Source organism: Nomascus leucogenys, chromosome 19 (assembly GCF_006542625.1).
Source record: "Nomascus leucogenys isolate Asia chromosome 19, Asia_NLE_v1, whole genome shotgun sequence".
Lineage (NCBI taxonomy): Eukaryota > Metazoa > Chordata > Mammalia > Primates > Hylobatidae > Nomascus > Nomascus leucogenys.
The window spans coordinates 29,827,678-29,840,118 of record NC_044399.1 but is presented as its reverse complement, the minus strand read 5'-3'; the positions used below and the strand labels follow the sequence as shown (position 1 = coordinate 29,840,118).

The window sequence follows — 12,441 nt, the reverse complement described above, 5'->3', positions numbered from 1 at the left end:
ATAATAATAATTCACAATAAAGATGAGGACAAAGTGTGAGCAAATGGTGGTTTCTATCCGGCTCTGTTGAGCTGAAGTGGCATCTCCCTGCTGGGGCTTTTGGGGAAGAAGGGTGTGTGTTGCCCTTCAGATCCCAAGCCTCATGCCCCTACTGGGCCCTGTGCGGTGCTTCTCAGCCCACCAGGAGAGCCACCATTGGAACGCACACCTGGGGGACCTGGTGGGTGCCGGTGCGGTGAATGGGGGCCACAGCCTGACTCCAGGAAGTCAGCAAGCTCGGAGCTGGAGGAGTCAGGACACCCCCGATGAGTCAAGAGTTGGTTTTGCTGCCAGTTGACATCTGATTGAACCATCCCTTCACTTCTCTGTGCCTCACTTTCCTTACCAGACAGGCTTTGCTGATGCCATCTCTCTCCTGTTCAGTCCTGCCCTCACCATTAAAGAGAAAGAGCAGACTGCTAGGCAGCAGCATTGATTTTTTTAATGAAGTGGAAAGAGACCTGGGAATAACAAGTCGGGCCCATCTCACCTGCCTCACCTGGTGGGTTTATTTGTTTTGTTTTGTTTTTGTTTTGAGACAGAGTTTCATCCTGTCACCCAGGCTGGAGTGCAGTGGTGTAATCTCGGCTCACTGCAACCTCCACCTGCCAGGTTCAATTGATTCTCCTGCCTCAGCCTCCTGAGTAGCTGGGATTACAGGTACCTGCCACATGCCTGGCTAATTATTGTATTTTTAGTAGAGATGGGGTTTCACCATGTTGTCCAGGCTGGTCTCGATCCCCTGACCTCAGGTGATCCACCCACCTCGGCCTCCCAAAGTGCTAGGATCACAGGCATGAGCCACCATGCCTGGCCCTCACCTGGTGGTTTTGAATATGAACTGCTGCGGTGTTGGTAAATTAAGCAAGCAGATAGACATAAATAACGCTTGGGCAGGAATATGGAGCACGGGATGAGGATGGGCGGCCACCTGTTGGAGAGGGCAGCAGGGAGGCTGAGATCTGCCTGCCATGAACTGGGTGGAGAGGCTCCTCTCTCTCTTCACCCCCACTCTGCCCCCTAACACTCCTCAGAACTTATCCTCCCCTCTTCTTTCCCCAGGTGAGCCTTGAACCAGGATGGCTGAGCCTCGCCAGGAGTACGATGTGATGGAAGATCACGCTGGGACGTACGGGTTGGGGGACAGGAAAGATCAGGGGGGCTACACCATGCTCCAAGACCAAGAGGGTGACACGGACGCTGGCCTGAAAGGTTAGTGGACAGCCATGCACAGCAGGCCCAGATCACTGCAAGCCAAGGGGTGGCAGGAACAGTTTGCATCCAGAATTGTAAAGAAGTTTTAAATACATTATTGTCTTAGATTGTCAGTAGAGTGGAGCCTCATTAATTTGAGTGGGCCAAGATAACTCAAGCAGTGAGATAATGGCCAGACACGGTGGCTCACGCCTGTAATCCCAACACTTTGGAAGGCCCAGGCAGGAGGATCCCTGGAGGCCAGGAATTTGAGACCAGCCTGGGCAACATAGCAAGACCCTGTCTCTAAAATAATTTAAAAATTAGCCGGGTGTTGTGGTGCACATCTATAGTCCTAGCTACTCAGGATGCTGAGGCGGAAGGATCACTTGAGCCCAGGAGTTTAAGGTTGCAGTAAGCTGTGATTATAAAACTGCACTCCAGCCTGAGCAACAGAGCAAGACCCTGTCAGAAAAGAAAAGAAAAAAGAAAGAAAGAAATTTACCTTGAGTTACCCACATGAGTGAATGTAGGGACAGAGACTGTAGGGCCTGACAATCTCTCAAATACAGGGTACTTTTTGAGGCATTAGCCACACCTGTTAGCTTATAAATCAATGGTATTGATTAGCATGTAAAATATGTGACTTTAAACATGGCTTTTTATCTCTTACTTAGATCAGGCCTGACTGGCCTCTCTCTTTAGCAAGAGTTGGTTAGCCCTGGGATTCTTACTGTAGCCACATTAATAAACGACATCAACTTCTAAACATTCTATAATACCATCTTTTGGCCAAATTGACTTCGCCTCTTCCTCTCTCTTTCCAAATGAAATGTGTTTCATTTCACTGTCAGACCACATGGTTGGGGACCCCACAGAGCACACAGCTCTGGCCTCTTTCTCCCCATGCTGGCCCTTCACCCACTGCTGGAGTGCCAGCTTGGTCCAGGGGTTGGACCAAGTTGTCTCAGGTTGTCTCAAGGTTGGTCCAGGCTGTCTCAGTGCTGGGTTGTGCTACAAAGAGCCCTTCTTTCCACGGGTGTCGCTGGCAGTGAGTGCTCACAGCAACAGCCCACAGTGCAGCCCAAGGGCAGGATGGACTCAGTCTCTGCCTCCATACCCATTTCTAAGGAGGCAAAATGGCAAACAGTCTACTTTTCTCTTTTAATGCTAAAAATAAGAAAACACCTTGCAGCCCGGGGTATGGGTAGTGGATGGAAGCCGTGGAGTTCCGAGGTGGGAAGTGACCTCTGCTGGATGTGTCTATTCAGGAAGATTGCTGGAGTGGGTGGGGTCTCTGGGAGGTCCCCTGAGTGTGGGAAGCTGGGACCACCAGCTTTCTCACACACGGAGTGGCCATCCCAGCTTGGAGAGGTTCCAGGACTGGTTGGGAGGCACGTTTCAGATTTCTGTCTGTTGAATCAGGGAAGGTGTTGGATTGTGAGGAATTTGGGAATTAGGAAAGTGGGTGCAGGTGGGTTGGGGGTAGGTGAAGGAAGACATGGGCATATTGCGGGAGCAGGGGCTGCTCAGAGGTGTTCCAGAAGCTCTGGGTGAGGAGGTGAGAGGGAGAGGGGAATGCAGCTCGGCCCAGCCTCCCTGCCTGAGGTCAGCCATCACGTGGTGATGAAGATGGAAATGTGCTTTCTGACAGCTCCAGCCAGTGCTGCCAGATTCAGCTCCCCAGGGAGGGCACCTGAGAGGCTCCATGCTAGGAGATCTGTTTTCTCCTTTGTTTTTTTGTTTTGTTTTGTTTCGTTTTGTTTATTATGCTTTAAGTTCTAGGGTACATGTGCACAACGTGCAGGTTTGTTACATATGTATACATGTGCCATGTTGGTCTGCTGCACCCATTAACTCATCATTTACATTAGGTATATCTCCTAATGCTATCCCTCCTCCCCTCCCCCCACCCCGTTTTCTCCTTTGAATCCTTCTTAGAGGCGGGACGTGGTGGCTCATGCCTGTAATCCCAACACTTTGGGAGGCTGTGGCGGGAGGATCGCTTGAGCCCAGGAGTTCCAGACCAGCCTGGGCAACATAGTGAGACGTTGTCTCTACAGATAATAATTTTAAAAATTATCTGGGCATAGTGGCATGCACCTATAGTCCCAGCTACTCAAGAGGCGGAGGCAGGAGGATCACTTGAGCCCAGGAGGCGGAGGTTGCCATGAGCCAAGATCCCACCACTGCACTCCAGCCTGGTCGACAGAGACCCCCATGTCAAATCATAATAGTAATAAATAAATCCTTCTCAGTCCCTTCCTCACTGCGTCCCCCTCCACTGAATTTTTCCACCTCCTCTCCCACTTCCCCCACTCCCGCTTTCCCTCTCCTTCTCTCCCCACTCCATCTTTTTCTTTCTTTGCTGTTTCTCATCCCTTCCTCCTCTCCATCCCGCAACACTGCCTACCCTGTCCCTGCCCCACCCTGGTGCTCAGGATGTGTTAAGTGAGGGGTGGTAGCCCCCAAGACCTCAACCCCGAAGGTTAGCCTGTTGAAACCACTTTCTCCCAGCTGCTCCCCTGGCAGTTGGTGCTGCTGGGGAAAACTGGGATTGGGGGCCAGATTTTGCCTCTTTTCCTGACAAAGAGAGATGAAGAGTTCTCTCACCAGGTGCCTGGGACCGGGGTGTGAGTGTCCCAGCCTATGCCAGCACATTTGTTCTGCATCATGATTAATAGTGCTGCTTTCAGCTGGGTGCGGTGGCTCATGCCTGTAATCCCAGCACTTTGGGAGGCTGAGGTGGGCGGATCACGAGGTCAGGAGTTCGAGACCAGCCTGGCCAACATGGTGAAACCTCGTCTCTACTGAAAATACAAAAATTAACCAGGTGTGGTGGTGAGCTCCTGTAGTCCCAGCTACTCGGGAGGCTGAGGCAGGAGAATCACTTGAACCTGGGAAGCAGAGGTTGCAGTGAGCCAAGATGGCGCCACTGCACTCCAGCCTGGGCGACAGAGCGAGACTCTGTCTTAAAAAAAAAAGAGAGAGAGAGAAGGAGTCCCACTCTGTCGCCCAGGCTGGAGTGCAGTGGCGCCATCTTGGCTCATCACAACCTCCGCCTCCCGGGTGCAAGCCATTCTCCTGCCTCAGCCTCCCAAGTAGCTAGGATTACAGGCGCCTACCACCACGCCCAGCCAGTTTTTGTATTTTTAGTACAGACGGGGTTTCACTCTGTGGGCCAGGCTCGTCTTGGACTCCTGACCTCAGGTAATCCGCCCACCTCAGCCTCCCAAAGTGCTGGGATTGTAGGCGTGAGCCACCGTGCCCAGTCAACTCTTTCTCAAAAAAAAAAAAAAAAAAAATAGTGCTGCTTTCTCTTTCAAGTGTCCTGATTTGGGTGATAGTAAATGCCACCCTACTTATAAGGGAACTACCTCAGAATGCTAATTGGGACATTTTTGTAGCACTCTACTGTTGGCAACAGGTGATGCTCACAACAGCCCGTGAGGGTGGATGACGTCCGCTTCACAGATGACAAAGGAGCCTCATGCTCAGACCATGGGCTGCTGAGCAGGTCCATGGCTGCAGCCCCATATCGACCATATTTCCCCCTTGTCACTCTTTCCACCAAGCCCCCTTGGAACTTCAGTTATTAAACTCTCTTGGGTGGAATCCAAGTTAGAATCACAACATACGCCTCATATGAATTGTGCCAGTGAAAAATGAGATTCTATTTAGAGGCAGGGCAGCCTGGCTTAGAGTCAGTTTAAAATATGTATTATGCTGCAACAAATGTACCATGATCCTGTAAGATGTTCACAACAAGGGAACTGGATGTGGGGTATACTCTCTGTACTAACTTCATAAGTTTTCCGTAAATCTAAAACTGTTCCAAAATAACAAGTTCGTTTAAAATTAACTCCAGGAGCCCAGGTGCGGTGGCTAATGCCTATAATCCCAGCACTTTGGAAGGCTGAGGCAGGTGGATTGCTTGAGCCCAGGAGTTTGAGATGAGCCTGGGCAACATGGTGAAATCTCGTCTCTACAAAAAATACAAAAATTAGCCAGGTGTGGTGGCACACTCCTGTAGTCCCAGCTACTTGCGGGGCTGAGGTGGGAGAATCATCTGAGCCCAGGAGTTTGAGGCTCCAGTGAGCTGTGATTGTACCACTGCACTCCAACCTGGGCAACAGAGTGAGACCCTGTCTCAAAAAACAAAAATGAAATAAAGTCCAGGAAAGAAGTGGGTTTTACCACTCTTGTTTTCTGAAGAGAAAACTAAATTTAATGTGTAAAGTGAGGACAAGTTCACCAAGTTAGTTTGTGTTTGAGTTGCCTAAAATATGTTTGCTAAAACTATTCAAAGCTTTCACATAAAACATGATCAGAAGTTCTATGCCAAAACATATGTGTGTGTATATATATATATGCACTATATATACTGTATATAAAAATGCAAAATCTAAATTGCCAACCCTTTTGAAATTGCTCTGAAAGGAAAGCATTTGAAGATAATTTGCTTACCCAAAGAATATACTTTCCAAGAAAGCAAGTAATACTTAAGGTGTTCATAATCCTCATCAAATTAATTCTTGCTACTGAAAGCTTACAAGGAGCTGTTTTGATGGCGGGTATGACAGGTTTGACTTGGCAGAAGGTGTCACTTTACTAACAACATTTTAAATAAGTGACAGAAGACAAGAAACTACACGTTAAATACCAGAACAAAGAGTGTCTAAGTGGATGCTAAGAGTTGAAATATGGCTGGATACCTGCCCAAGAGAGCTGAAAAGTAGATGAAAGTTGGTTACCTATAAACTAGTGCACCCTAATGAATTAAAAGGTGTTGATGAGTTAACTTGTTATGCCTTCCAGATAAGACATGCAAATGGGGCTTCTTCCTCCTTCACTACTTCCAAGGAATTTAACAAGGAGACCAATGCAAATGATAAGGACTGTAGGGCTCAAGCTGGGGACAGATTGGGGAAAGGGTATGCCCATATAGATGCCCCTGTGCCCTGGCAGTCAAGGCTGCTGAAAAATAACAAAACCCAGAAGTCTGTGTGATACTGCCTCACCATTTGTCCAAAGCCTTCTTGCGGCAGTTTGCAGGCTTTTGCAAAAGCTCCAGGACCAAGGACCTATGTTCGTGCTGGAAGCTTGTTCAGGATTAGCTGTTCTTTGTGGGATGGGTGTAGCCAGGGCCAGGTGTCCAGGGACAGTGTTTTAACAAAGGGCATGAGATGTCTGATCTCACAGTGCACTTGAACTCCACTTGCCTTTTTTTCATCTTCTCATTCTGCTTCATGCACAGAACCAGCCCCATCCTGAAACTGACTCTAAATGACTCCCGCCCCAGGTGGAGTGCCTTTCTCGGAGTTCAACAGAGCCTTCCTGTCGCCCAAGGGACAACTCCACTGAATGCCCACGCCACACCCAAAACCTAACAAGTAAAAACCAAACTCTGTGCTCCCCCATCCTGGGCCATTCCTGGTTTCTCTACTGCTGTTGGTGGCACCACCATCAACTTGTCCATCATGACACTGGCCAGTTCCTCCCACAACCTTCCACAGCACCCAGGGACCTCACCTCCATTCCATCCGACACAGACCTCCTCACCACAAACCTTGGTTTTGCAACAGCAGCCCTGAGACCTTTACACCCTCCGCCCTTCATCCTGTCCCCCACTGAGGCCCCAGAGCCATTCCTTAAAGCAGGGCACCACAAACTATGACCCACAAGCCAATGCTGGTACCCAGCCTGTTTTGCACAGCCAGTGAACTGAATGATCTTTTCATACAGCCAGAAAAAAAAAAAAAAACTACCATTCTGAGCATGTGACTTCCATGTTCAAGATGTCTCATGTTCAGAAAGGCCCCTGGAAAAGGAGGAAGGGGAGCTGGACACAAAGGGAGACCCTCTCAGCTGAGCTCCTCCCATCCAGACATTTTCCTGGACTTCCTATCCAATGACTTCCCTTAGCTTCTCATCAGCCACCCCTGTCTGCCCAGGAGGCTGGAAGATGTGGCCTTTTAACTGGGCACAGCTCTGTCCTATATCATATCAGGGCTCTGTTCCCAAGGAGGGTAGAGAGAATGGACACCAGGTGGACCCTCAGCAGTCTGTGCCACAGAGGGAGTGTTTGCAATTTCCAGACTAAAAGTCCCCATGTGCTTGATGGGGTATGTGACTACAGCGTGATGCTTGACTTTTCCTCATATGACCAGAGCCACTTCGTCCATGTGGTGCAGTGTCAGCTATCTGCTAGGGGCCCTCCAGGATTCGCAGTCAATTCCATATCTGCATCGCCACCACTGGCACTAAATAAAATAAAATACTCAAGTTCCTGCTGGCGAGCATGAGCAGTGGTACACTGGGCCCTTCAACCAAGGTGACATGACAATGACTGAAAATAATCACTGCCACTTATCGGGGGCTTCTCATCTGCCAGGCGTGGTACAAAGTGCTTTAAATAAGCATTCAACAGTTTCATGCTGACAGAAGCCCTGTGAGCCAGTGGAGCTACTACTATGCCCATTATACGGGGGAGAAAACTGAGGCAGAGAGAGGTTAGGTAATTCACTCAGCCTCACACAACCAATAGGTGGTGGAGCCAGGATTTGGGCCCCATCTGCCTGACTCTCTAGAGGCTCTATCTTCCAGTCTTCCAGAGTTGAGTCTAAGCCATGAATAGGACAATTAGACAGCAGAGGAAACCCATTCAGACACCATGTGCATGAAGAGTAAGGAATTTCTGTCATACAGAGGGGAGTGAATTCACTGAGCTGAGAGCTGAGGAACCATTGATCTGATGGCTGAGACACCACTGGGAAGACTGGAGAGGCTTTTCTGGGCATGCAGTGCCAGGCACAGGAGGAGCTGAGGGAAGATGACTAAGAGGTACTGGCAAAGAATTCAGAAATTCTGATGGAAGCTTTACATGTTACCATCACATCCATCCATCTATCCACCCATCCATCCACCCGTATCTTCATCCACCCAATCATGCATACATCCAGTCATCTATACACCACCCACGCACCCACCCATCCATCCATCCATCCCTTCATCCATCCCATCATCCATCCAGTTATACATACATCCAATCATATATCTGTACATCATCCATTCTTCCCTCTGTTCATCCATCCATCCACCCATCCCTTCCTTCATCCTTCCTATCATCCATCCAATCATACATATATCCATTCATACATCTGCACATCACCAGCTCATCCATCTATCCATTTATCCATCCGTCCTTCCTTCCATCCATCAATCATCCATCATACATACATCTAACCATACATCTCTACATCATTCATTCTTCCATCGATTCATCCAATTATCCATCCATCCCATTACCCATCTGATTATACATACATCATCTATACATCATCCATTCATCCATCCATCTATCCATCCACCCATATCTTCATCCAGTCAATCATACATACATCCAATCATCTACACATCACCCATCCATCCATCTATCCATCCATTCATCTATCCACCCATCCATCCATCCATCCATCCATCATCCATCCATCCATCCATCCATCCATCCAGCTAATCATCCAGTCATATATCCAATTACACATCCATCCAATTATACATTCATACATCCACCTAATAATTATTAATTCATATATCCATCCATATAATTATACATCCAATTATACCTCCATCCAATTATACATTCATACATCCACCTAATAAATTATTAATTCATATATCCATCCATATAATTATACATCCAATTATACCTCCATCCAATTATACATTCATACATCCACCTAATAAATTATTAATTCATATATCCATCCATATAATTATACATCCAATTATATATCCATCTGATCATTCAGTAATTCACCCATCCATCCAGTCATCTATCCAATAATACATTCATCCAATCATCCATCCATCCATCCATCCACCCATCCATCCATCCATCCATCCACCCATCATGGTTTGAGCCATGATTTACCATGATGGTCCCCTGTGGACAGCCCAGGTGGAACAGAACTGAAGGGAAGGCCAGGGCTGCCCCCATAAACATTTGCCTCCTTTACATCAATGAGAACTAGATCCACATGTATAAATCCTCATGACTTGAAGGTGCTTTTACCAACATTCACTCATGGGATTCTCCCAGCAGCTCTAGGAGGAGGCAGGTAGAGTTGAGGTCATCTCACCCATTTTACAGATGAGGAAATGGAGGCCCTGAGAGGCAGGTCCAAGGCCACCTGACCAGAAAGAAGTGAAACTGGGACTTGAACCCAGCCATCTTGCCCCTTGGTCCCATGCTCTCTAGCCTGTAACTCCTGCTTCCTGGTGGGGCATCTCCAAGAGGACCCTATCGGCTGGCCATGGGCCTGCCCTGGAGTCTTTTGCTCTGTGTGGCCATCCTTCCTCCCTCAGGAGAGTGTGTGCTCCCAGAGCACAGGCTGTATCTTCTGAGCATTTTATCCCTTCCCAGTACCTAGCACTCAGCTCTGTATACATCCGGCTCTCAAGAAGTCTCAGCCTTCCAGAGTGTAAGGCCTTGACCTGCTCAGCCCTGGATACTGCATGATGCATTGATAGATAAGCCCATAAAATAACCAGGGCAGATTGACTCCCAGTGGCCAAAGTGCCACAGGGAAGGGACAATTCAGCCCTTCTAGGAGGAGGAGGTAGTTTTCTCCTTTCTATTAAGCCAACAAAAGCTGCCTTACGAAGGACATTCTTGGTGGAGGGAGTGACTATCAACCACTGTGATCATTTGGGCCTCTCTTGCCCAGGCTTCCCATTCTGAAAGGACAGTTTTCTTGTAGGTACTGATGGCTGCCATTTCAAGTGTAACTCACAGCTTGTCCATCAGTCCTTGGAGATCTTTCTATGAAAGGAGCTTGGTGGCGTCCAAACACCACCCAATGTCCACTTAGAAGTAAGCACCATGTCTGCCCTGAGCTGGCTCCTTTTCCAAGGAAGGGGTTGGATCGCTGAGTGTTTTTCCAGGTGTCTACTTGTTGTTAATTAATAGCAATGACAAAGCAGAAGGTTCATGCGTAGCTCGGCTTTCTGGCATTTGCTGCCCGTTGACCAATGGAAGATAAATCTTTGCCTCAGGTGGCACAATTAGCGGGTTAAGAGGCACTTTCTCCTCTCACCCAGGAGCAAATGCACATCACCTGTGTCCTCATCTGATGGCCCTGGTGTGGGGCACAGTCGTGTTGGCAGGGAGGGAGGTGGGGTTGGTCCCCTTTGTGGGTTTGTCGCAAAGCCGTGTTCCAGCTGTTTCCACGGGGAGCGATTTTCAACTCCACAAGACACTGCTCCCCAGTTCCTCCTGAGATCAAAAGGGGGCACTGGAGAGAGGCCACCGTTCTGAGGGCTCATTGTGTGTGTTCCAGAATCTCCCCTGCAGACCCCCGCTGAGGACGGATCTGAGGAACCGGGCTCTGAAACCTCTGATGCTAAGAGCACTCCAACAGCGGAAGGTGGGCCCCCCTTCAGACGCCCCCTCCATGCCTCCAGCCTGCGCTTAGCCGTGCTTTGAGCCTCCCTCCTGGCTGCATCTGCTGCTCCCCCTGGCTGAAAGATGTGCTCACTCGTTCGGTGCTTTGCAGGACAACGTGGCGGGAGCTGAGCCCTGCTTCGATGCCTTGCTTGCTGGTGCTGAGTGTGGGCACCTTCATCCTTATGTGTTCTGGAGGCAGCCACCCTTGGAGAGTCCCGCGCACAGCTCCACAAAGCCCCGCTCCATACGATTGTCCTCCCACACCCCCTTCAAAAGCCTCCTCCTCTCTCTTTCTTCAGGGGCCAGTAGGTCCCAGAGCAGCCATTTGGCTGAGGGAAGGGGCAGGTCAGTGCACATCTGATCTTGGTTTAGTATCATTCATTTTGGGGGCTCTGGGTGTGGCCTGGGCCTCTGGACTTTGGCCACGGTGTTTGTTCCAGCCCTTCTCCTAACCTGTCCTTTCCAGACACTTGGCATCCAGCTTATTAGCACCTCACATACTTCCTGACGTGCTCCTCAGTCCTGATTTTGACCATCTTCTCTTGCTTCCCATCTGTGTCAGTCAAGACTGCATTTGGCTGTAAGAAACAGAAACCCCAAATAACTGTGGCATTTACATGAAGAGGTTTACTTTTCTCACATAATCAGATGTCTGGACTTGGCCAGCACCTCAAGGGTCATTGATGCTCTCCTGTCTTTATTTTCTGTCATCTTTAGTGGGTGGATTGTTGCCTCATGGTTACAAAGTGGCTGCTGCACTTCCAGGCATCACACCTGCCTTTGAAGCAGGAACAAGTTGCAAAGTAAAGTGGCCAAAAGGGCCCTGAAACTAAATGTGTCACCTTAGGAAAGCAGAAGTTTTCTTGCAAGTGGCAATCTTCCACTTATGTCTCATCGGCCAGAGCTGGGTCTTACGGCCACCCCTTGCTGCAAGCAAGGCTGGGACATTGAGAATTTTGCCTTCCAGCCTCTTTAGCAGAATAAACCAAGGGAGAAGAACGTTAATAATGGCTTTTGAGTCACTGGTTGGCAGTATCTGCCCCTCTATCTTTCCATCCTCCCCATGGAGGTTCAAGGTTCCTTTCTCAGCACTTCTTCAGGCTCTGCACATTCATTTAGATCTTGTGTCTTGGGGTGAAAAACTGGCCCAAGTGTCTCCCCAAGCATCCACCTTTGGATTAATTTGGACAGTGGCTGTCAAGTGCCTGCCTCTTGCTTGGTATAATGCTACAGCTTTAGAGGACACAGCAGGCGGGGTCCTTGCCACTGAGGTTCTTAGCCTCATGAGAATATCCAGATCAGATTCTCTTGGCTCCTTCTTAGAGCCAGTGACGCAAGACACTTCCTGCTTATCTTGTTGGGATGGTTTTACAAGTTGCCTGCCCTCCTGAGAAAATCTACAAAACGATGCCAGACCTCATGCCAGCTTCCCAAGCCTTGGCTCTCAGTGCTCCCTCAACAGGATTCTAGAAGAATCTCCCAAACAAGTCTCAATGCCGTCTGGACCGTGTGCAGGCATGAGACTCAAGAGCATTGGCTCCCACCCCTGGTGGAGGGAGCCCTGCTGGGGCTGGGATCTTGCCTGGTTGCTCCGCCTGCACCCAAGACAACCATAATTAAAATGTCCTTCATTGAACTTGGAAAGCCTTCAAAGCTGACAACTCCTTACGGGTACCCGGAAAGGCCTGGGAGTGTGCCAGGGCATTGCTTGGGAGGAACGCTGATTTGGAAGTGTTTACCTGATGAGAGACTGACAGCAT

General features: G+C 49.0%; 1 protein-coding gene across 7 annotated transcripts in view; it reads left to right on the top strand.

Moving 5' to 3' along the window:
- Positions 1 to 12,441, top strand: part of MAPT (microtubule associated protein tau) — a 129,877-nt gene that overhangs the window by 64,017 nt on the left and 53,419 nt on the right. For 5 of the 7 annotated variants that reach the window (XM_030799951.1, XM_030799948.1, XM_030799949.1 and 2 more), the window contains exons 2-3: positions 1,102 to 1,251; positions 10,575 to 10,661. In XM_030799951.1, the coding sequence (XP_030655811.1) occupies positions 1,119 to 1,251; positions 10,575 to 10,661 (220 nt within the window). In that variant the 5' untranslated portion in view covers positions 1,102 to 1,118. The remainder of the gene's footprint in view (positions 1 to 1,101; positions 1,252 to 10,574; positions 10,662 to 12,441) is intronic. The other 2 variants (XM_030799952.1, XM_030799950.1) reach the window with 1 other exon arrangement.